Source organism: Chelonia mydas, chromosome 1 (assembly GCF_015237465.2).
Source record: "Chelonia mydas isolate rCheMyd1 chromosome 1, rCheMyd1.pri.v2, whole genome shotgun sequence".
NCBI lineage: Eukaryota > Metazoa > Chordata > Testudines > Cheloniidae > Chelonia > Chelonia mydas.
The window spans coordinates 243,019,046-243,045,342 of NC_057849.1; the positions used below are offsets into that span (position 1 = coordinate 243,019,046).

General features: G+C 40.9%; 1 protein-coding gene across 2 annotated transcripts in view; it reads right to left on the bottom strand.

The window, feature by feature from the left end:
• Positions 1 to 751: 751 nt before the first annotated feature.
• The window catches only part of SYT10 (synaptotagmin 10), a 51,837-nt gene continuing 26,291 nt past the window's right edge, over positions 752 to 26,297 (bottom strand). The window contains exons 4-7 of one of the 2 annotated variants that reach the window (XM_007067329.3): positions 10,441 to 10,561; positions 9,069 to 9,240; positions 6,932 to 7,061; positions 752 to 4,441 (exon numbers count right to left, since the gene is read on the bottom strand). In XM_007067329.3, the coding sequence (XP_007067391.1) occupies positions 4,370 to 4,441; positions 6,932 to 7,061; positions 9,069 to 9,240; positions 10,441 to 10,561 (495 nt within the window). In that variant the 3' untranslated portion in view covers positions 752 to 4,369. The remainder of the gene's footprint in view (positions 4,442 to 6,931; positions 7,062 to 9,068; positions 9,241 to 10,440; positions 10,562 to 26,297) is intronic. The other variant, XM_043541107.1, reaches the window with a different exon arrangement.

The following is a 26,297-nucleotide window of genomic DNA, read 5'->3' on the forward strand; positions in this document are numbered from 1 at the left end:
AAGGATTCCCTGGAAACTGAACAAATTGCTAAGCCTTATGGGTAGATGTGGTTAGAAATTAGTTTTTTCCTGAGAAAAACTTTGATGAAAATTAAAATTGCTTATTTTCATTGAAATGTTATTTCTGAATTTTTTGGTTTTAAACTGAATAATTTGCGGTTTTGATCACTGAAAACCAAAAGTATTTCAAGTTTTTGGATGTTTTGTTTTTTGATGAAAACCAGATAAGAATATAAAAATGGCCATAGTGAGTCAGACCAATGATCCATCTAACCCAGCATCATGTCTTGTGACAATGGCTGGTGCCAGATTCTTCAGAGGGAATGAACAAAACAGGGCAATTCATTGAGTGATGCACCTCCTGTTGCCAGTCCTAGCTTCTAGCAGTCTGATGTTTAGGGGCATCCAGAGCATAATTTTCAACAAACATGGAAATTTTTGAGAAAAAAAAATCCATTTAGTCAAAAAAGCCATTTTGATGGAAAATGTGTAACCTGATGTATTTATGGGTTACTGCAGTCCCTGCCCTGCCACTCAATCTAGCAACAGCTAGCAGCACAGAGATAGTGTATTTCCCCCTCCGGCTGCCTGCTGGAAGGGAAGGAAGTGGGAGTAATGCTGCTTCCTGAACCTCTGATGATCATGATACACTGGCGAAAGGTCAGAGGCTTTCTATGGCAGCTTCCTGAAGAAGGAAAATAATGGGTGTAGCCATCCTGCACCTATTGAGGAGGACTGAGAAGGGCTTTCATAGATTCTAAGGCCAGAAATCCTCTTGAGGCAGTACAAGGGAAAGTCAGTGTCAGATCACTGCTGCTTGAATACAAACCTGGTAGAGAAAAGGTTGTAGGAAAAAAGCGGCGAGGCGTTGGGAAGATGGAGGGGGAAGAGACAAGTCAGTGGAGTTTGGCAGATCTACAGTCCAGATTAAAGAGGGCGATGTGTGAACTGGATCAGCCCAGTTTCAGTGGCTATTTGTGAACATCTGCTTCTGTTTGTTTGCAGCCCCACTAGAAACCCAAACCTACCCTGGTTTTCAAGTTCCACTCAAACTTTTTGCATAGACCTACGGACAGCTTCATTGTAGTTCAAACTGTGTTTTATGGGTTTTTTTTTTAGCTCATTAGTATGGTGGGGAAACACTTCATTATTTACCCAAGAAACCAGAATGGCTCATAGGAGAAATCTGCATTTTGGCTTTTCCATTTTATAGTGTATTATTGTAAGTATATATAAGAGCTGAACAATTTTTTTGGAGCCACTTAATCCATCATGTACATACAGTACGTATAGGTGGAGTTTGCTGTTCTGAAAGCATTACAAATTCTGTAGTACAAAAAAATTTCTTATGAAAAATAATTACTGTGCCCAGCCAATTCAAGGTAAATTCAGGCTTTTAGAAATGTGAGTTTTTCAAATTGCCAGATGTTATTGGAATATATTTTACGCAAACCACTTGCTAAATTTGATTGTGTTTAAATCAAAATAATATTTATGACATTTCGAATATGCAAATATAGGTAATCAAAACATTTCTTCAATTTTTTTGCACCTTGTCTACAAATTAAGCACAATTATGTTTCTTGAAAGCTGGAAGGAAAAGTGATTTATTCATTCACGGAGACTTTCTTTGCTAAATTTTCACTCTAAGTGAACTTTTATGACAAAGCTGTACACTTTTAACATGGTGGTCTTCAGAAAAAATGGTATCATCTAAGGCTCCAAATCCTGCAAGAAGCTACACACGTGCATAACTTGTGAGAAATCCCCTTGAAAGGAATGGAATTGCTCACATGGTAAATGAAGCACAGACTTAACTTTGCAGGATCAATACTCAAAGGATCAATGAAAAAATAAACCATTTTACATTACTTAAATACATCACTGATAAGGGCACAATAAGAAAAACAGTCTATAATCTACAGCTAGACTTTTTTTGAAAGTCGGATGCCTAAATTTAAGGATTTCAACTCATATGAGTAGGCACCTAATTAAGCAGCCTGGTTTTTCAGAGGGGCAGAGCACCCACAAATCAAGTTTGAAAACACAAGCCATTATTAATAATTTTATGAACAAAAAAAAGAGCACAAACTGGATTATTATTCCTTTGGTTCTGGATAATAATTTAAATCCAAGAAAGAGATCATTTAAATATCTTGCCACTTATAATAAAACATACATGATATTAATAGAAAATGATGAAACAGTTATAAACAAGATATTGTTCATTAGTGAACACTAATGCTACATTTGATTGTGAACTTGTTAGCTTTTTTTGGATATTAGATGCAAAAAAGTGCAAAGAATATGCAGTCAACTGTTACAGTACCACATTACAAAATAGTAACTTTTGGGGCACAAAACCCCATTTCCTATAATACTTTATATTAAGATAAATGTATACTCAAAATAGTTTTTGAATCTCGAGATATATAACTATGTCTCTATATCAGCCTTGCAAAACTATCACGAAAATTTACCAGCCCAGGCACAAAATCTCATGATGATGATGGTGATGAAAACCAAATTACAGTTTACTCTCCTATTTAAAAAATTGACATGCCCAAGGCAAGTGGATGAGTAAAACTTTGCAAGGCTGTATGTATATATATATATTTATTAAAATATAATCTTGAGGGTTAAAATACCATGGGACAAGAGGACCAAATCTCTAGAAGGAAACAGTTTCTGTAGGATTCAGCAAAGGTGGCTTGCAATGAATTTTTTCAACAGTTGGTCCCTTTTTTTGTTTTTGTTTACAGTAATATATAAAGAAGGCCTATGTGTTTGTGTATGTAATTATTTTATGCTTGGTTTTACTAGAACATCAAGACTAGCTTTCTGTGGTTTTTCTGGAGGAAATAATAGACATCTAAGAGCATGTTTACTGGGAGCTATCACACCTTAATGAAAAAGCTGGAGGTGATGGATTTTTATAAATATATTATTTATCCAAAATGTTAGTCACTGAAATAAATACACATTGACAGAGCCAACCAAACCCAAAAGATTTTTTTAAGTCTGAGTAAAAGTCCCCTCCTCTCAGTTTTCATTCTCTTGACTTCTGTCATGTCAGAATTTGGTAGCTCTCCCAACGTTACAGAGTTTTTCTGCATAAACAGGACATACATTTCTAATTTTAGGCTGTTTTGGGATTTGTTTTTAAACTGAAACCTTTCTGGCTTTCTTTATATGTCAAAAAGAAACAAGCAAACAAAGAAACAGAAAAAAGGGAACAACTCTAATTAATTTTCCTATTGTAGCTCATCTTTAAAAGTCCAGGGCCCAGTCCTGCAGCCTTTTCTCTGTCCTTACTCAGTACAGATTCTCTCACTGAGCTAAACTGGAGTTTTACTGAGACTTGGATCAATACTGCAAAGTAACGTGCTAGTATTTATTCAGTTTTTTAACCAACTAGCTTTAACTGATGCTCAGTTTGTATTTTTTTTCCTTGAATATTCTTGAGTTTACTAGCAGGAATGTTCTATGAGTTAGTAACATTTAAGTTTCTACCTCACTATATTGACAGAAGGCAAATTTCAAATTCATAATCACAAGTATTTTCACTGGATGCCTGATTCTAAGAAAAACACTTATCCAGTCCTATTGAATTCATAGGAACAGAACAGAACCAATCCCATGTGAACAAGGCATCCAGTCAAAATAGCTTGGATATCAAATACCACATAGTTGTCTCCATAATGTCAGTAGGATTGTTGTAAGGGTTCAACTGCATGCATTCATTTGCAGGATATGGTCCATAGGACCTGAACTAAAACCAAATGAATTCAATAGGATCCTTTCCATTGACTTCAGTGGGTTCTGGTGCGGGCCCATGGTGAGCAAAGTAACGTTCAAGACAATCATAGAGAAACTGGACATTATGTTGTTAGAATTGTCTTTTCCTAGTACATCAAAATCTGTAAACGTTTTCTTTAATGGTCATATACGGTTTAGTGCAAAATTTATAATTTAGATGCAAGTTACAAAGTAAGTGCGGTATATGACAATTTTGCTACTTTAAAAGGAATAGCATCATAAACTCCATTTATTTTCAAGTGCTAGTATATATGTATTTGTTTTTTTCTGATTTCCTTCCATTTGCAAAGAAACAGGTTGTATCAAAACAATACTTTATGACAGAGAGAAAAATGAATATCTTTGCATAAGGAAGGAGTATTTTGGCTCAAGTGAAATTCATTCTTAAGAAATTATTAGAAACTCTAATATAAGACTTAGAACAGGAAGAAAATCTATTTTAATACAAAAATATGGATACAGTTCATCTCAGGAAGCCAAACCTTTTGTTAATGTAGGTGTGATGGACATGGAGCTTGGACACTGGATGTGATGAATCCGTTCTCGTGCCCTAGGGTGTAGGTGGTGGTTTTGGTGATGAACAAGACCCCTGGCTATCAAAACTGGTTGCCTGGCCAGGTAACTGAAAGAAAAGTTTTAGTTTTACAATCATCATCAGGTCTCTCCACTCATCATGGTTATTTCTGAGGATGAGAGAGTCATAAGGACCCTCTCCAAAAGAAGGAGCTGAATTGTACCTCCAAATGAAAAAGACATTTTTAGAAAATGAAAACTTAATCTGAAGTAATTTTTATGCCTCAGGACACCCCTCCTGGAGAATTAACCATGGTAAGGAAACTTTTTTGGGGGGACCTCATAAGGACCCTCCCTGAATCATTCCATTTGGGTGTAGTTTGCTTCACCATCTACTGAGTTCTGTCTCCAAACCGTGCATATATGCTGGAGAATCCAGGAGGAGGCCAGGAACCTCTGTGCAGTGCCCTCTGAACTGTTCTGGCTCCAGCTTCCTCTCTCTCACACATTCCCTGAGAGTGTAGCTCCGGCAGACACTCCCCAGCTGCCACCGCCCTGGACGCTTCTTTAAGGGTGGTTCCCCACAGTAGAGGGAGCCATGAAATAGTCAGTGCTGCCTCAGGTTGTATCAGCTCTCAACTGGGTTATCTGCAAGGCTTGATTGAAGAGAAGGGGTGAACAACATTTGTCCCCCTGACCCTAATCCTAGCCTGCTCCCTAATGAACCCAGGCTGCACCCTCCCAGCCCAAAAGCCATGACTCCAATGGGTGTTATGGATCTGGCAGGATGTTGTCCTAAGACACTGAAGGGGATCTTCTCAAAGTTCACAGTTACACACAGAATTTCCCCTGCCTTAGGAGTAGAGGTTTCAAATAAGAGACTGTTTTAGCATTGCTGTATGTGGTGTGACAAAGTTCTGTCCTTGCCTCTATGGGTCCTGCATTTCCTGGCGGATTTCACTAGCCTCAGAGGCTCACTGTGACCCTCCACGTAACCCTTCTTTCTCTAGAGACAAGGGTCACAGTCTACTGAGCCATTTTCATCATAAGCCAGCGAGGGAGGTGAGGAGAAGTTATCCTTCCTTGCACAGTCTCTGTTGTCTCCCAGTCTCAGTGATTAATCAGGGGGCAAAGGTGTGGGGGAGCCCAGGCCCACCCTCTACTCCAGGCTCCAGTCCAGGGACCCTAATAGTATCAGCTATGGTAGCTGACCTTTTAGAAACATGACATGTACAATTCCCTGGGCTACTTCCCCCACAGCAGCCCTCACTTCCTCAAGCTCCACTTCACCCTTACCTCAGGGCCTCCTTCCTTGTGCCAGATATAGTAAGTACTACACAGTCTCTCCAACAGCACAACTTCCTTCCACAGCTCCTGACATGCACACCCACCTGACTGACTGCGAGGCTTTTAACTAGTTTCAGCCAGCCCCTGATTGGCTTCAGGTGTCCCAATCAACCTACCATTCTCCCTGCCTTCTGGAAAGTTCTTAATTGGCCCCAGGTGTCTTAATTGACCTGGAGCAGCTGCCATTTCACCTATCCTGGTATCAGGGATTTGTTAGGTTGGAGCTAATATATCTATCTCCCACTACTTTTCTATAGCCATCTGGCCTTGCCCCGTCACAGTGGCTACTGGTGTGTAGCCTCAACTCAGCCTACTTAATGGAGAAATCTAAACTCAATATTTTAGTGACACAACTCTCTTTAATGCTAATGATTTCAGATAAGAAAATGATTGCCCTTGAAATATTTACATTTACCACTCCAAAGTAATTTAAAAAAAAGGAGTTCTTGTGGCACCTTAGAGACTAACAAATTTATCTGAGCATCCGATGAAGTGATCTGTAGCTCACGAAAACTTATGCTCAAATAAATTTGCTAGTCTCTAAGGTGCCACAAGTACTCCTTTTCTTTTTGCGGATACAGACTAACATGGCTGCTACTCTGAAACTAGTAATTTTAAGCAACCCTTGGTAATCTCAAAATAAACACTAGGTAGCTGCTAAAAAGATTTGAAAGAACTTTATATCAAAACCTTGAGAGCAGAGCAAGGCAACTTCTGAAGTGACACTTTCAGATCAAAATTAAAGCCCTAAATCAGAACCTCACTGATTAAAATAACAGCATAAATCAACAAAAGCATTCTTTAGATGTGAACCGAGTCATAGATTTCTTCTGACTGTCCACTATTTAGAGAAAATTCAATCCATAAACGTAAGAAACTTCCTATTCAAGTGTAGTGCAGGAAGGTTTAGGAAGCGAAATCCATCCCTGAAGCCCAGGGTCAATTTCTGACCCCTGGCCTGCCCCAAAGTGGATCTCCATACCAGCCTTTTCAGGGCAGGGCAAGGTGCTTTTCTGCAGTATGTAAGGTATGCACAGGCATCCCCGCTTGGCCATTCAACCCTCTCTCCCCCATCACACACAACTCTCATGCAAGATTTAAGTGGTGTGGAGGATCTTCCACAAGCTCCTCACATGGGGAGTGGTACCCACACCTTAGTGACTGTCATGATTCTCAGAGGCTCATGGAAATGAGTTATTAAATGCAGAGAGATGTAGCAACAAGTTGGCTATAGAGATATTCTACTTCTTACCTCTACCAATGGATGCCAATGAGTAATAGGTTTACGGGGGTAAGCCAGCATTTCATTCCAGTGATCTCTTCCAAGTCCTTCAGCATCAAGTCCTGTCCTACACACCCCGATCACCTCATTGTGTCCTACTCTGAGGATTACAGAAGGGCAGAGAAAGCTTTTCGTAATGCAGATAGATTTATTAACATCTTTGAACCATAATGCAGTTTGATTGGTTTAGCACAAAATGTTTTTGAAGATGCCCGAAGTGTGCACATTATTGTTATTAATCATATTTATTACAGGATGACTGAAAAATCCCAGTCAGGTTTGGGGCACCATTTTGTTAGGAGCTATAAAATCACAGATGAAGAAATTGGCCCTGCCCTGGAAAGCTTACAGTTAAAGCCCTGCAAATCTGTGGATATCCACTTTAAATCCACAGATATCTGTGGATGCGGATAACCACGGACCATGTTCGCAGATTGGATGCAGATACAAATTTGGTATCTGTGCAGGGCTCTACTTACAATCCAAAAGAACAGGCAAAGAGTTGGAGACAGGGATAACATACAAATAAATGACCTTGGTTTTGAGTATGCAGTGTTGCGGCTGTGTCGGTCCCAGGATATTAAAGAGACAAGGTGGGTGAGGTAATATCTTTTATTGGATCAACAACTTCTTGGTGAGAGAGACAAGCTTTTTGAGAGTTTACACAGAGCTCTGCTTCAGGCCTGGGAAACTTACTTATTGTCACAGCTATTTCTGTATTGGAGCAGGTTCTCTTGGGGTATTTGGGTGGCCCATTCCATGAGATGATCTACTTCTCTGGTGGAGTGTCCTTGTTTGATGAAGGTGGTTAAGTGTGTTAAGCTGTGTATCCCAAACTTTCTCCTTAGAGCATACTCTATGGTATCTGAGTACCTGGCTGTAGCTAACAGATTTCTTGGTGTATTTGGGGTGGTTACAGGACCTATGAAGGTAAGCATCGTGATCCATGGATTTCTTGTATATAGTTGACTGTAGGTTTTGAGTGTCACAGGTTAGTTAGTTACATGTTTTGCTGTTGTGTTTTAAATTGTGGGGAGAGGGATGATGATGAGCAGGAATTGGAGGAATGAGGGTCCATCCAGGATCCAAGAGTAACTGCTGATCTTAAGGTATATTTTTCATCTTTAGTCTGTCGTAATAATTAGAACCTCAGGTACAGAAACATAAAAGGTAGATCTATCCTTCTTATCAAGGCATTCAGGGGTGTAACCATGACTGGCAAAAATCTTAACACCAGCTAAATGCTTAATAGTGCTGACTCTAACATTGATCTATTGTGTGACCTCGATCAAGTCACTTTCTCTCTCTTTCTCATTTCTTCCCTCTGCAAACAGGCAGTGATACTTATCTTCCCCTATGACAAAGCCTTTAATTCTGAATGTCTCTGGAACTCAGGAGTAATAGTAGGTGTGAGTGAAGTAGGCTCTGCCCAAGCACTATTCTGTCAATCCATTTCTAACGTAACTTGCAACCCCCAGGCTATTTTACTCATAGGGATGACGCTGTCCCCTTTGTGCTAGGAAACTGTCTGCGAAAGGATGGGCGGGGATGGAGCTCTGCCCATATCAGAACATAAGTGGGCGATGCAGTTGTGGGGTATTTCCCTCCTCTGTATGGAGACAGGAAGTAGGCAGGGCCAGGGTAATTGAGCTGAAGTAATGAGTCCCCTGGTTGAATTATCAGCAAGAATTTAACCCAGGGTCTATAGAGCTAAAATTTTTTCTATTGCTTAAGCTAAAGGAATAACTCCATTCGCTGGAAGTTTTACAGACTTACAAACCCTTACACGGTCTAGCCATGGAGTCGCGGGGCGGGGGGAAGAGGGGAACGGAACGGACAAAGACTCACACTGTTAATGTGGTTACATTTACATGACAATTTCCGTCATGTTTAATTTTCTTCATACCATCATTAATGACACTGATAAACAGAAGTAAACATTGAAAGGTATGGTAGCTTTGAATCCTCCAGCAGAGGATTCAAAAGTGTTATTTTAGTGACAGTGGATTTACTTAAAACACGAGGCAGTTAAAATAATAAATCAATTGCAATAATGAGGAAACCACTTGCTGAAGATTAATATTTTCAGGGAACAAATTGTACTTACCGATCATAGTCCATCACAGCAATGGAGAGGCTGACCTGGTCCACATTCTCTGGAGGGATATCGAAGATGATGGCCTCATTATAAATTGGATTAAGTGTGTTTTTCTTTGTAGTTGTTTTCCGCTTTTTCAGCCTTCGACCCTCACACATCAGTGAGACTTTGACATACGGATCTGAGTAACAGGAAGTCATTTTCACACACTAGTCTCAATGCAGTTGAAATGTAAAGCAAAAGAGCAGCAAATTCTTAGCAAGTGAACATTCATGAAAACCTAAGTTGTATAGGTATTAGTGACATAAGACAACCAGAGCTGTCTCTGCTGCAATTTCAGTTTCCTGTCTACTCAAAAGAATGGTGCAAGCAGATAGAATAGATACACCCACCTCTACCTCACACTCAGCCAGTAGCTCTAATGTTGACCTCTCCACCTTAACCAGTTCTCCTAAAGTTTTCCTGTGATAACCATATTAGTTACAAAATAAAAGGAGGAGATTTTCAAAAGTGCAGAGGGCAGTTAGGTACCTAACTCCAATTGAAAGTGAATGGGAGTTGTGTGCCTTTGAAAATCTCTCCCCATGTTTTTAATGCTTCATTTTCTTTTAATTATCTTCCGCTATTATTTTTGCAGGATAGATTAATTCCCATTGTCCTACCCCTCCAGAAAGCAAAGCAAAACTTAACTAAAAAACAAACAAACAAACCCCAAAACTTTGTAGGTGAAAATCAAAGTACAATTTAATGCCAACTGTATCAAAACTTTCCACTGGCTATAGAGATTTTTAATGCTCCACTAAAGGGGTGTTTTCTGAAGAGCATTTCCATTCTGAAAAAGTGTCTTTGGTACAACAAGACTGTGGATTTACAGGTTTGCCTCGCAGTGCTTTCTGTATCAAGTTTCAGTTTACAACTTTAAAAACAAAACAAAACAACAGTCCTGCAAACTCAGCCTGAACTCTAACAGCCAACCAGTGTTTTATCTTACTCAGCATCAAAATAATAAATGTTGAGATGGCCAAATTATACCCTCTCTTTCACCTGCATAATCCCATTGTCTTCAGTGAGTGCCCTCAGTGACTATTGCTTTCAATGGCTTTGCATGGAATTGTTTGGAACTTTGTAAACAATTTGGTTGATCATGCAAAAGATTAAACAGAATCCTTATTTCACTCTTTCTGAGCCATGTTGTCTCTGCACAGCTAATAAAAAGAAAACGCAGGAAAAAACAACAACCCCTATTTTTTCCACAAAACTGAGCAGATATGACTCAGCATATTCAAAATATACATATTTGTTGAGTAAGAAGTTGTTGTTTTAATATAGCTACTTTTCAGACCAGAACCCCACGTTGTTAAGTGAAAAGAAGAATACCCACCCGAAGCGCCAGTTACATCCATCGCTTTGAGATTTCTACATTTGATTACTGTTAACGTCATTCGCCCGGCAGTAGGTAAATAGCAAAGGGAAAACATGATTTCACCCAAATCTATGCTTTCCTGAAAAGGAGAAATGTGGTTAGAATTTTGTGCATTATGCAAACAGTTCAAACAATCCAAAACTGTTGAATCATTCAAAAAATGAATGCAGAAACCTATTTTGCTGAAGATCCAATCTCATTTAGATGTGTTTATAAAGAGATTATAAATAAACTTTTCCAAAAAAAAATATTTGAAGTACAAAAATAATTAGAAATGGAAGAATATTGTGGTGACTGGCTTTTGAGTTTCAGACTGAGGACTTTAGTTCAGGAACAACCTCAGAACTCTGATGTTCCAGGCTGGTGGGACCAGAGGCATGTTGCATTCAGAGTGAGGAACAAGGAATGCTGAATGTAGGATCCTTGCATGCCCTGGCTCCTTAGAAGTCATGGAGAGATACTAATGTCAGCTCTGGAAGGGACTTCGTGTTCTACCCTCCCAGCCAGGCAGTAAGGTGGTGAGGTATCAGCCTAATGTATATTCACATAAATTTAAGCCAATTCCACAAACGTGTGAACAATTTGTGTGGATGTGAAAAATTTGCCTCATTTTGTGAGCATTTAGAGAGGTCATTGTGCTTGTAAAAGTCATCAACATGAAGCTCTTTACCATTTCCTTCTTCTGTGATCTATTGGTCAGATAGAAGGAAGGAAAGAGCAAAGTAGCATTCCCTACACTATCTTGTTCCTTCCTGGGTGCAACACAACCTTTAGGAAGGTGATGTACAAACCTGGGAAAGATGGACAAAGTCGAAATAAAATTTCTTCCTATGGAACTTACTCATCACATTACATAGAGATATTATTTACATACAGGAGAGAGACACTGGCCAGAGATGGAACAAGGAAATAAAGTGGCCCTGTTGCATAAATATGAAGCTTGAGAACTGAAGGATAAAAAAAGAGATATGAATTATGGAGCCTTTCTCCCACGCATGTGTACAGTAATTTCCCTACAAACCAAATATATTTGAAAGCAGATATGGTAGATATTGTTCAGGTATGTTTCTTCAGTGAAATCAACAAACAAACAAACACTTTTTAAACCTTAAAAACACAAAAATGGACAAAAAGAAAGTTGTATAGTAAGAACTAAAGGCTCAATCCAAGACTAACGGAAGATAAGGGAGGTCTTTCCATTGACTTCAAAGAGTTTTGGCTCAGGCATCAATACCTGTAGTTATATGGGTAGTGAGAGATGTGCTGTAGATACTTAATCTTAATACATTTGAAGTTGGCTTATAAATATATCATGTTACTGGGCCATTTATGGTCAAACAATTATGGTACGTGGAGGAGAACGTGAAACATTTTACCATAATATGCCGGATTAATAATGCCTGTGTAGAAGGTGATACACAGTATGTTGCTGATAATTATGGGCCAGATTGGGACTCTTCATTCACATTGGTGAGCAATTACTCTCATGAGCAGTTTCATTGACTTCAATGGGATTTAAGTGCATGACTAAATTTAAATTTAAATTCAAAACCTTTTGTAGTGATAAACACCCATTTTTTCATGGTCTGTGTGTATAAAAACATCTTCTGTATTTTCCACAGTATGCATCCGATGAAGTGAGCTGTAGCTCATGAAAGCTTATGCTCAAATAAATTGGTTAGTCTCTAAAGTGCCATAAGTACTCCTTTTCTTTTTGCACATATAAAATAGTTTCCTTGGGGTTTTGTTTTGAAAATTAATAGGTTAATAGGCATGTGCCTATGAAATTTTCATTGCTTGACAAAGGTTCCAAATATTTCAAAATGACTTTTGCTCACATTCAGTCCACATCAGATGGAATTGACCACTTCACCTCTTCTCATGCCTCTTATTTTGTGATACATTACTTTCAATTTTATAAATTACAATGCATTAAAAACACTTCTGGAAAATATGAATAAAACATAAACAAATAAAAAGAGACATTTTCCCACCCATTCACAAAAGGAGTGAAACGCCTTAAATTACCTTTAACAGTTTTGTCATATCTGCATGTTTATTCTAATACAGCCCTTTCAGTTATTAGTACTAATTTACGTACATGGGGCCAGATTATGACCCGTGTATTTGTATGCAGAAGGTACTCTCTTTGCATGGATCCCACCCCATTACACATGGAAAGAGAGTGTAACTACCTTCATACCACCATCCCCTCCACGTCCCCTTCCCCGCAACAAATACCCTACAGATGCTTCTTAACATAGTCTAAGATCCATGCTGGGGGAGGGGATAGAGATGGACTGGCCCAGGTAAGGGAGTGGGCTGGCCAAAGGAAAGACAAGTGGGACACACATCATCCTTCCATTTAGTCCTGTGGCTATTAAGAGAAAGAACTAACATAGCCCAGGTGGTATGATCATTCCTAAATAGCCTTTAAGACCCATGACCACCTGGCTGACCTGAGGGCTACCACAGCCAAGGGGATTCCTTGGCAGAGTCTCTCTTTGGCTTTGTCATGCATGTTAAGGTTTACAGCTATGATTTGTGATCTTAAATGGGAGTTTCTCTTTTAAATTAGATTTCCAAACACTTCTAATGGAAACAAATGAAACCACAGTTTCCAGAATACTCACGTAACCTAAAGTGTTGGAACGTTTGTATGATTCTTTTTTTGTTAATGGCTATTTGTTTACTAAGCATGAGCATGGTGCTCAGCACCATACCAAAAGTACAGATCGGACACAGATTGTTCCTGAAGTGCTTGTACAATTACAGCTGGGCAAAAATTAATGAAAGAAATTGCAAATGTTTTTCAAAATTTTAATGAAAAGTTGTAAGCAAAATCAGATTTACTAAAGGAGTTGACCACTCCATAAGCTAGTTGTAAAAACAGCAAAATATGTTGGGGGGAAACTTTCAAAAAATAAAAATCACAACATATTTTTTGGACTTTTCAAAATTGAGAATGTTTCCCCCTGCAGTTCTACTTACAATCTAAAACACAAACAAATATGGGACAGGAAGATCCAAAGGATGATGGTTACTTAGATCTTTTAAAAACATTTCTTACAAATATCATAATTCAAGTGAGAGTGACATATTATGACTTTGTAATGTCTAATCTTTGGTTCAGTAGGCGATTGCTAGAATTATTCATGCATTAAAAAGCTGTCATTGAAAGTGTGTGGAGATGTAAGTGATATTGTAATGCAAGGGTGAGAGTGATATAGCAGTATAGCACAAATTATGTTATATTTGGGATGGACGCATTGTGCCCAATTCTTCCCTCAGAAAACCAGATGCGGGGGTAATTTGTTATACTTGAATGGAAAAGTTCTCATTGTACAGACTTGTAAATTCTTAGGATAGTTACTATGTCTTCCTCTCTGCATTCTGCAGTGCTTAATAAATAATAAATAAATAAATAAATAAATAATTCATGGCTCTGGGTCATCCCTTTTTCATCCATTTAAATATTCCATATACAATGTAGATGGAAAATGACCTTGAAAAATTACTATCCAAACACCAAGTATTTAACAATATGTTGGACATTGAAGAGAGTATGCAGGTTACCTTGAATATAAAGGAAAACATTATTTCTAAATTTCCAAAGTCTTCTCTGTTCCACATACTGTTACATATATCACAGAAGGAAAACTGAGTCATCTGGGAAGCATGGATATCACAGGAAAAGTAGGCTATTTGGAATGGCCTACACCAGTTGTAGTAGTCTTATTCCATTGCAGTCCATTTATATGGTGACTGTTTAAAGTGACCATCAGTTAGGAATAGATTGCAGCTGCTTTCAGCTATAGTACAGTAGATCCCTGTTCACCCAAGCCTCCATTAGCCAGCTTTCCATATTAACTGAACAACCAGCATACACCCTGAATGGTTGCTGATGAAACAACTCCATGATTGTGCAATGAAAAAGAGAACCTTTCATCTAAAACAACGCAAACTGTTCAATTTTTTCCAGCCATTATGAACGAGTGCTGCTGTAACTACCGCTGTGCTGTATACAGTATTGTATTTTAATGTGATACTTTATGCATATTATATATTCTTATTGTTGTTAGTTGTTACCATTGGTATTGCTGTTTGTTGCAACTTAAAACGCTAATTTCTGCATTTTTAAAAACTGGTACTGGTTACTAGAAGTAACGTTTCGTGTATGCTGTAAATAAAGAAGAGCGCTATGTTTTAATGCTTTTCCAGGAGGGGTCAGCTAGTTTAAAAGCAACTCTGCATCTTTAAACTAATGGATAGAAAGCTCTTAGCCCATTCTCCTGATTGTGCAAATTTTGGATTATCTGATCTGACCTTGGTCCCAATTAGGTCAGATGAACGGGGTTCTGCTGTGTGATAACTGCTCAGGTGATTTCACCCATTACACTGACATTTGTGCTCTGATGGCTGCACTGCTGGCCTATTGTAGAGCGAGTGTGCTTTAGAATCTTACTACTAGTAAATCTATTTTTTTTATTTAGCGTGTGCACAGTCGCCTCGCCAAGTGATGGCATCTTCAGTGGCGTGATGCAGTTCTTCTAGGCCACCGCTGAACCTAGTCAGCAGGCATTCGTCGACAATGTGCGTCATCGTCTGTGTTGCTCCACAGTTGCACAAAGGGCTGTCACGAAGGCCCCAGCGATACTGGTTGGCTGCACAGAGACCTTGTCCGGTCTGGAACCTGTTCAACAGGGACCATTGGTGATGGGGCAGGTCAAAACCAGGCGGGAAAATTGTGGGGTTGGCAACGAGGGACTGGTTGGGGATTATAACAGATATCCATTCCTCTTGCCAGAGTGTTTCTGCCCTAACATCCTGGTGTCGCAGATGAGATCATAATGGGCGACGTGATGGCAAACGTGCAGCTGGTGGTTTAAAAAGGTCAATGTGCAGCGGCAGGCTTGAGTTGGCGCATACTTTCTCCAGTAACTTGCCAGTGGCAACCTCTCGTCCGATATGAGGAGGAGCAATATTGCTCAGAACTGGGAGCCATGGGAGTGGAGTCGGATACAGGGTGTCGGAGGTGATACGCATGGTGGCATGTAACTACTTATCCACCAGTTTGGTGTGTGACGATCGGCTCCATACTGGTGCACAATACTCCACCACCAAATATGAGGTGGCAAGAGCTGACGTCCGCAGAGGTGGGGCATGAGCACCTCATGACGAACCTGGCAGTTTGCTAAGAAGATTTATTTACTAAATAAATTAGTAAATCAGGCCCAAATGCTCCTCCCAATGTCTGGGGCAGTGGGGGGTGGGGGGAATATTTCCATCCAGGGTGCAGAGTGGCTGAAGAGCAGCTCCACAGAGGTTACTATGGCCCAGTGAGCCCTTTCATGGGACTTCCCGATCTCCACAGGCTGAAGGCTGTGTTTATGCCTAGAAGCAAGGCTCTATACCCTTGTATTGTCTACACATATATCCTCCAGAGTAGCTGCTGAACTGCATCCATGGAGCAGGAGGCTGGTGTTACCCTTAAATGACTAAATAATATATAGTATAATCAGTCTACCTGAGGGAAACTTATTGCCCTATGTCTTGTGACAACAAATGAGTTCTGAATAGACTGGAATAGATACCATCCCAAAGTATCTAATCTCATCTATGCCATTTATAATGTGTCCATCACTGAAGAATCAAGGTATCAGAATTGAAATGAATGTTTCACTGAGATAATCCGTAGATTCCATCTCAAGATCCTCTGTCACTGGAGACTGATACCACAGTGGTGTCTAGAGAGAACTGGTATGCACAGATTGCCACGAATGACTTGGAATTCTCTTGCTCTCTGGGTTCAGTATAAGCCATTTCCATATCCTTTGGAACAGTCTCCTGACTTTCTATTTTTAATTTAATTGTGGTGGCACTGATATCTATGTGAGAGGCGTATTTTTGGTAAGTGTGGAATGGAGGTTACTAGTATTTTTGTTCTGTTCTTCTTTTATAGATCTGTTACGGCACGTGGTCCTTTTTCATATTTGTATTAATTATGTATATTTTGCTAAGATATCCAGAAGTATATGGGAACAAAAAATTAAAATGTATGATTATAATATATATGCTGGGCAGTGATTCATATAGGTGAAATCCATCCTTGTGCAGAGGAGTAGCACAAAGCCTATGCACCTCCTATTTTGAGGGCTTGAATAGTGCATATGTAAATGACACTAGCAAAGATAGAGTTTTTGTCCCCCTCTAGAAGCTGATACGCTACAGCTCTCACCTACTAGTCAGGGTTCTTTAGCTCAAGCAGCGGAGGTTCATACTTTTAGTGCTGAAAGTCCCATATTCAAACCAAGCTAATGGACCAAGCAAGGATGTATACGTACACGCACAGAGAGACTACCATGAGATGTGGGTCTACATAGCTGCATCTACACTTGCAACTGTACACAGTTACATGTGTACTGTTATGCCATAATCCCCTTATTGTCCACATCTGAAGCCCTAAAACATGTCCCTGAAAGAGAGTAAAAAGCAAGAAAGCTAGTACACCCGAGGGGTGTGGGTAAGTGCATGCCTCTGCTGGGGCATAGCCTCATACTCATTCTACAGTGTAGTGGAGATGAGGGTTAGGGGTGTGTACGAGGTCACAAGTATCAATAGTCTTCCAGGGCCATCCCTGTATTGAACCTTTTGCTTCCTCAGCCTTAGGCAAAGGTCCCTGACCACCCTTGGCCAGCAGTAGTAGTGACCTGAGAACCTCAGAAAAGTTTTCTGGGTGAACTCTATCGATCAGCACAGGCAATCATGGAGCACATTCCAAGAGCTGCTGCCTGGTCTCTGGAGCACACCTGATCAATGTGTGGTCAGAATACACCATCCTTTACAACTTCACCCAACAGGAGCACAGACCTGTACGAGGAGATTTTTCAGAGGCTGGAGGAAACGGGCATTTACTGGACTCCATCCTACTGCCAGGAGCTCATGAAGCACCTCAGACTTCTGTACCAAGGGTGAAGGACAAAGAGTTGCTCAGAGGTGGGGAACAGGGGGATCTAGCTCATGCCCATGCTCTGATAAGCTGGACTAGGTGCTCTTCAGGGCTGCAAGAACAGAGTCTGAAGTGACTAGTGACTTATGACCCCGTCCTCAACCCCACTGGCTTCATCATACAATGGGACACCAATGACAGGCATTGGGGACCTTGGAGGAATTCCTGGAGGAAGCCCTGGGAGTCATGGAGGAGGAGGAGCATGTGATTCTGCCTCTACCTGTCAGACCTGGTTGAGGAAGCCCTCCCTGAGGAGCCTGAGGACGACCCAGAGACACTGCAGGAACCAGAACCCAAGGCTGGTAAGTTACAATACACCCCCACACTCCCTGGAAATATTCCCTCTTGCTCCGGTGATATGTGCCTGAAACAGCCCCTTGCCTTCAGCCCCCTGCTCCAACCTGATATGATCCCCAAGCCAGACACAGCTGTAAATCAATTATTTTATTGAAATTCCATACACCACTGCAAAGTATTTAGCAGAAACTATAACAGATAATTAAAAAGCAGTCACTGTGAACCTGTGCCTGTGTCTTTCTTGGTCAGCACTGAGACTGATAGCCCTTTGGCTGTGCAGACTGGAAAGGAGGGAGGAAGAGAGGGAGTGGGTTTGAAAGGGCCCAGGTGGGGAAAGAACAGTTTTGTGACATTTATGTTTGTTCAAAGACCCCAAACCACACATCCCACTTATCCTCCATCTTTCCATCCCCATATGAATGGGAGCTGCATGGAAGCAAGATGGGGGTGGTTGGTGGCTTGGGTGCTGGCCTGCCGATGTTTGGCAGTGGAAAGGGAACTGTCTGATTGTCCAGCGAAAGCCATAGTCATTCATTCTCCCTGTGACCATTTCAAATTTTTATTACTGTTCCCAGTCCCTGGTGTCTAGCCTCTCCCTGCACTGAGCCACCCTGCAGTAGCCAGCAGAAGATAGGGTGGGTGAAGCATCTGCTTTGCCAGTTGCACACACACAGTGCTATGTCCCTTAGCAGTGGAGAGGTAACAGGCTTGAGGTGTTAATCTGAAAGTTCAGGGAAGAAAATACACTTGCAGCACAGCTACCCATTTCCCTGTCCTTTTCCAGTGCTGGTCGCTGGACATGGGGCCTGAACTTTCTGGTGATGCAGGGAAGGTTAGAGGGTGGGTGGATGTTCGTTGTGGTTCTTTGTTCCTCTTCCATGGAACTCTGTCTGCTAGCTTAAAATACAGTCAACTTCTTCTTGAATTGCTTCCCAGTCCTGTAAGCATAATTCAGCAAATGTTTGGTGTAGGAGAGATTCAAGCTGGTTGTTCAGGTTCTGTGGCAGGGCAAATGTGTTTGGTCCACCTTTGTAGCTCTCCAAACCCCTCCACTCAGCAATATGTAGAGAGGTGACCTTCAGAAGAAACATTGCACTAGCATAGGAGGCCAGATCTCCTCCACAGGACTGGTAAACCACCGCTCTTTTCCATCCCAATACCTCAAAAACTGCTGTGTTCTCCAAATGATGCCTGCCTTTTCAAGAACAAATAGATGCCTGGTAATGTACTCCCAAAAGGAACCAACCCCCACCCGAAATGGCTCCTTGATGCACTGTAAACATTACAACATTTTAATAACAGTACTGCAGGAACCTTACCATTATTTGCCTCAGCTCCTTCCTTGTGGGCTGCAAAAGTTGTCTGAGAAGGAAGGATGCTGTAAACAGTTGCATTCCTGTGATATTAAAAAGTATAAACATTGTGGCCTTCAGGAGCACAATTAAGTTGTGTGTGTGTTGGGGAGAGGGTGTTCATAGGTTCCTTCAAAAGAGAAATGAAATATAACACTACCCTTGTGTTTGACTCAGCAGGATGTTCTGATGCCAGCGGGGTACCCATTCTGCCAGGAGGGCAGGAGCAGCACTGCAGAGACAGAGGAGGCAGGCAGACAGACCTGGAGCATCTGCTCATTGGAATACACAAGAGAAGTCAGGAACAGTTTTGCTTTCTTTGGGCATGGGACAATCAGGCTCTTAGGTAGGGTGGGGCACTGATGAACCAGTTCCTGAATCTAGAGCAGGGGTCGGCAACCTTTCAGAAGTGGTGTGCCGAGTCTTCACTTATTCACTCTAATCTAAGGTTTCGCATGCCAGTAATGCATTTTAACGTTTTTGGAAGGTCTTTTTCTATAAGTCTATAATATACAACTAAACTATTGTTGTATGTAAAGTAAATAAGGTTTTTAAAATGTTTAAGAAGCTTCATTTAAAATTACATTAATATGCAGAGCCCCCCGGGACTGGTGGGCAGGACCCGGGCCGTGTGAATGTTGCTGAAAATCAGCTAATGTGGTGCCTTCGGCACACGTGCCATAGGTTGCCTACCCCTGCTCTAGAGTCATGCCACAGGGAATGGGAGTATGCCCCTTGGGCAGAGGATCATGCACTCATGCAGTCACTAGTACAGCTGGGGGTGGAAAGCTTTTGAGACCCACCTGCTGCTGTTGCCTGGGAACAGGCAGCACCTCCTCCTCTCCCTACTCCTCTTCCAGGTGCCTCACAGGCTGCTGCTTATCCAACACTACCCACTCCACAGTGAGGAGGAACACGCTGATCTCCTGGCACAATACTCTTCACCGGCACCCAAAAACCCTTGCTGGGAGAACTCCTCCAGAGCATACAGATGTTGAAAAATGAGCCTGAGCGCCACCCAGTAGCCCAGCCAGTGTTCATCCCTCACATTCCATGCAGGAGATGTCCCCTCATCTCCCCCACACTTTTTCTCATCTAGTCCCCCCTTGTCAGGGGAAGGGGCAGGACAAGGAGACAGGTCCACAAAAGTAATGTTTGCACATTGCTCAGGGAATTTGATCCATTTTTTGGTTCATTCGCAGAACCTGTTTTTGTTCTATGTTCCATAGACCTTTTAAATAAAAGTTATTGTTCACTTCACTTGGGTGGGCACCTTGCTTTCCGAGTATCATCAATGGGATATTTCCCACACATTTGGGATGGGTCAGCAGGATGGATAGCAAATGACTATCAGTTCTGTAACTTTCTAATGCAGTGATGCCATAGAAGGACAATGAATTTTCTGTCCCTCCCACAAATCCTTCCCCCCCTGCTGCCATGAATTTCCCAATGTTTAACAAAGAGAGAGACAGAGAGAGAGAGAGAGAGAGAGAGAGATAGAAAAGAGAGCAGGGTTTATGACAATGAACAAAGCTCTGAAAAAACTGTTGCTGTCCAATGCACCAGAACGAAAATCAGAGGAGTTTACTTACAATGTCTTTATGGCTTTGTCAATAATTTAACTGACAATACAGAGAAAGGAAACAAAACTAAACTAACACTGAAGATGTCTTACGCTGAGCAGTGCTTTTACGACTCTTCCTCCTTCACCCCGTCAAACAGTTGCGACATGCAATCAGGGGAGTACTCCCGCATAGCGGCTGATCAGTTCTGTGATCACTAGTTGCAGAAAACATTAGTGAACCCCCCCCAAAAACCTTACAGAACTGTTTTTCAGTTACTTTCAGAATGATTAAGTACTCCCCAGAGAGCACCATGAAACAGAGTTGTTAACCTATAACAAAAAGATCACTACTCAGTGCTGGCGCTGAATTGCTTTTAAACCCTCAAAACCAAAACCACAGCCAAAGGGATTGACCCTAAGGAGGAACCCTCACATAATGGTCTGCTTTCATTTGGTACATTAACATGGGTGAAATTCTGTGGCCTGCGTTGTGCAGGAGGTCAGACTAGATGATCATAATGGTCCCTTCTGACCTTAGTATCTATGAATCTATGAAACATAAGCTACAGGGATCAAAACCCACCAATGGATGCCACAACACAACTATATAGCAATGCTCTATTGAGCTTCTACAGCAGCACCGTAGCATCACATAGCATCCTTTGGTGTCCCTTGGCACAGACCAAAGTCACCTTCTGGCCCCCCACTGTTCCATGGTGTGCAAGCAAATAGCACCACAAATGTCTCTTGCCCTCTAGGAGCTGTGTGCACATGTTTGGGATCTGGCTGCCTGTCTTGTGCCTGCTCAGTGCAGAAGTATTCCCCCGTATCCTCACATAAATTGGGCAAGGCACAGCATACCACGATTATGCAAAATGCATAGGACACATGGGTATCCAGAGGGGTCCAACAGTATCACCAGCAAGATTTCAGCCTCCCAAATACACACTCCACCATCATTCTGCAGCTACTTAGTCTGTAGCTGAATTCTCTTTTTCTTGGATCAGCAATGTTGGATACAACTTCATGAGCCAAGTTAGGAATGGGTCCGTGGGGTGCCCCAAAATAAATGTCAGATCAGAAACACTGTATATAACCACGTCATTTCTGGGGAATAAAGTTCCTTCTTTCCCCCTGCAATACAATCCCAGTCCCCTGAGCACCCTGGCATCATAGACTTTTCCTGTGTCCCCAACATTGGTGATCATGCACCAACCACTGTGGTCCACCAAGACTTCGAGAATGAGTGAATTGTAACTTTTTGGTTCACATATTCACTTGCCCCCTTTGGTGGATAAAGTATTGGGATGTGTGTTCCCTCGATGGCCCCTGCACAGTTCAGAAACCCGTTCCTCTGAAATCCAGCTATTATTACAGGGACATGGGTTATGGCAATCACTTGTGGGCAGATCTCAGTATTGATAGCCTGGGAAACCTATACAGCTACCACCCTGACAGTTGACTTCCCAACCTCAAATTTGTTTGCAACTTACCAGTAGCTGTCAGGTGCTGTAGCCACCCGCTTCTGTACTGGTATGGGTTTCTGAAATTGAGTGGCATGGCACTGGAGGGTTGGTGCCAGCTCCTCACATAACTCCAGGAAGGTTTGCTTCCTCATTTGGAAGTTCTGCAGCTACTGGTCATCCTTCCAGGTTTCCAAGACGATGTGGCCTGACCATGCTGTGCTGGTTTTCCGGGACCAGAAGTGGCAATCCAGCCATGAGCATACTACTGCAATCGCAGAATTCAATATATCTGTTCCATGGGACTATAGTGGATTTTCATTAGTCCTCTCGGTCAGCTCTCTTCAGCATCTCAACTATTTCTGGACCAATTCCATCCAGTATAAGTGAATGAACCTGCATGAACATTTGTCCTGCAAGCAGGAGCAGAACCATATCATCATGGACTTGGCTCTATGTCTTCCACACGGTTTGGTAGAAAGGAGAGGTGAGTGAGAGTTGCCATTGTCAACTGTGTGAAGGTAGCATCTAGTACCAGCAACACAAAGCCAGGCAATTCCCAGAGTGTCTCCTGTGACACACAGGTCCCTGGGATACTGTCCCTGCAATGGTAGTGCTACCATCTTGTACCAAATATGGGGCAGCATGGACACAGGTATATATGCCTGTGCACAGTGTCTAGCTGTGCCCAGCACTGCATATGTAGACACTTGGCACTGGTATGGGTTCCATGTATTAGTAATACTTGGAAACGTACATGGGGTGTACATACAGACATAGCTTATATATTTTATTCACCCGCCCATAGTATTCTTTTCTAATAGTTTGGGTCCCTCTGGGTAACATTTTTGAAGGTGCCTAAATGACATAGTAGCCAAAGTCCCATTGACTTTGAATAAGTTGTAGGCACCTAAATCACTTAGGTGCTCTTGAAAATTCTACCCTATATCACTTTATGTCACAGCAGTTCACCTCAGCCACCTGACCAGAGTATCTCAGTGCTATCAGACTTCATAAAACCAAGGTGTAGATTGTCTGCAATGTTCACTTTTGTATCTCCAACACACTTGTTTATATGACCTGTGACTCAAGAGATACAAGCACAAAGAATTCCAGTCCAAAGTTAATCAGATAAGTATTTATTTAACTATAACATCAAGAATTAAGCTTGCCAGAGTTTATTTTAGAAGCAGACTTTTATACTGAATGTTTTATTTTATTCATAATGGCTACAGGTTTTTTTTCTTTTTTTTTAGGCAACTCCAGTGAAGTTTTCCAAATTTCATTAGTGTATTGTGAGTTTTTCCTCTTCTTAAATTAAATTAAAGTTTCAGTTAAGAGCTAGCCTTACTGAGAGATACTGCTTTACTTTCAGATCCACACTGCTCATAATGATTCACTGCCAAAGGCTTGCAATAACTTGTACAAAAAAAAAAAAGCAACACTGAGAACAGATACAATAAAACATCCACTTGGTGGTGAGTATCTTTTATCTATTTGTTTCCTTGTTGTGAACACAAGCCATTATACAGAACCGTGGAACTGAAACAATGGTAAGCACTATACCAACTTACATTTATTTCTATTGCTCCCTGTTTATATGACTAGCCAATATATTTCTGTCATGGTGAGGCAAGAGAGAAATACAAAAATAGGAGAAACAAAATTCAAAATAAAGGTGTCCACTATTCATATCAACTCTATTATTTAACTATAAAATATAGATTCCTTAGACAGCATTAAATTCTTATCCTTCACCTAGGGACCAACTCTACAACCACTCCTAAGTGACCCTGTACATGTAAAACTCCTGTTAGGTTCAATGGGAGTTTTTTGAGTTCACTGTCTGTCAGCTGGGAGCTTGATCCAGAGGCCACTGAAATCAATGGATAGATTACCATTGTCTTGTAATCACTGTCATCTGGCCCACTGGAGAAAACTAAAGCTCCACCCATTCTCTACCTCTACGCACCTGTGTGGGAGAGGTAGCAGTAATTCTGCAAATGCTGCTAGGCATGATGCAGGTAACCATGCAGAAGTGTAAGGAGGTGCCTCATACGCCCTTGTTCCCCGGTGGAGTGCCCAGGATGGTCCATGACATGGCCCTTAGGACTTTAGTTGCTGGAGAAAGCTTCACTCTTTCCCACTCAGACACAGACTTATGGGTTTTCCCAGTTGTTCTCAATGGTTTCCATATCAAATGTCTTCAGTACACAATTAAAAACACAGTTCTATAGCTGCAAGCCCTGCAAACTCAACTGGGAATCAAACAACGTCCTTTCCTACTCTGATAACATCATCAGAAATTCTAACCCAAATGAGGCATGTTGGTGATGTAGCTAATCTGAAGCCTGTATGCCTATTCCCTGCAATATCAGGGAAAGATATTGCAATAAGAATGTAGTAATTCTGTTGATGAGAGAGCTGGGACAGATTCCATCTCACTTTCCAATAGCTTTGTGGGTTCTACAGTGCTAACAGGAACAAAAGCAAACAGGGAGCAGATCTGTGAGGTAAGAAGGTGTCATTTTTGCATTATCATTTTTCTGACCATAACTGTGGTCTAAGAAGTTACTGTATTGTCACATCATTATTCCCTCTCTGATTTTTCAAACTTCCCAGGTAACTCAAATTAACTCCTTCAGCAGCATTTCTCGGTTCACTACTGCCATGGGCTAGTTAGATGTTACAAGGGCTTGGAACTTTATATTGTTTTATTCATGCTAGTTGGTGATTAATTGCTAGTATTAAAATAATAACGATCCATTTAATTAATACTGAATTACAATGGACATCCCCTAGAGTACTGTTGATGACATTAATACCATTCAGATTATTACAATGAAAACCAGAGGAATTCATAACCATTTAGGCTATTATTAATCAATATTTAGTCACTTTACCAGAAATTTCCTGTTAAATATGATATAAATGGTTTTTTAATACTAGATAGTGTGTGACAATAAAATAGCAAAAATATTTGTGGGCAGCATTTTCTACTTCTATATGCCATTATGTAGATTTCTAGCAAACCATTCTACACATCTTCGTTATCACCACTTGTTGGTTCACTTTCCAAATGAATCTAATTTACGCTATTATTTTATTAAATAGTGAGTCCTTTTTTCAGTTCCACAAGATGACATTAAAAATACCTACAATGGTCTCATCTCCCTCATAGACAGTGAGCTCCAGCAGCATCAGTTAGCTCTAGTACACAGTCTCTAAGTGTTACATTATACGATACTATTTTGAAAATCCAAATGATTTAGGACCCTATTCTGCCACTTTTACGCACATTGAACAGTACTTTACTCTGGAATATTAATATTAATTTCAACAGAAAGCTGGCAGAATCCGTCCTGAGATAGTCTGAAATGACAGTAAAGCACAAAAAAGATGTTTTCTGATTTTTAGGGACATTTCAGTGTTCCTGGTTTCCACCAAAAAATGTCCGAATGAGTTTTAACATACAGAACAATTGCACATTCCAATATTCAATCAGGGACTAAATAAAACAATGTTGAAAAATCAGATTATTTTGTGGGTTGGGTGGAAATTAAAGAGGAGATGGGCCTTGGCCTCCAAGAGCCTGATAGAATTGCTCTCAGAATTAGGTTACAAAAATTATAACTGCACTAGAGAAACCAGTGTCATCTCAATGAAAGATTACATAGGACCCAAACTAACAATTGTGATGGTTGTCTGTCTGTGTATTATGAGCTCATCATTGTAGTATTTACCTTGTAAAAAATTACATGAAGTCACATGGGCTTTTCAAAAATGCCTCAGGCAGATAGGAGCACTAATCCTATTGACTTTCAATGGAATTTATTCTTTTCAAAACACCATCCCCAGATGATATTTTGTTCTCTTCCCTTATTCCAGGCACATGAATTTCATTCTTTTTTTCCTTCCCAGCTTCATCTATTGACTTAGTTATTCTGCTGGGAGATTAGTGTTATTGTGGGAAGCTAGGCCACGGAGATGGGTTTTACGTTTTGACCTGAAGGCAGTGATGGCTGGTATTAAAAGCTGCTAATAGCGCAAACAACATCAGCATATCCAATTAGCCTCTATCCATAACTACAAGAATAGCATCTGAAGCCTGAATAGGTCTAGAGCGAGGT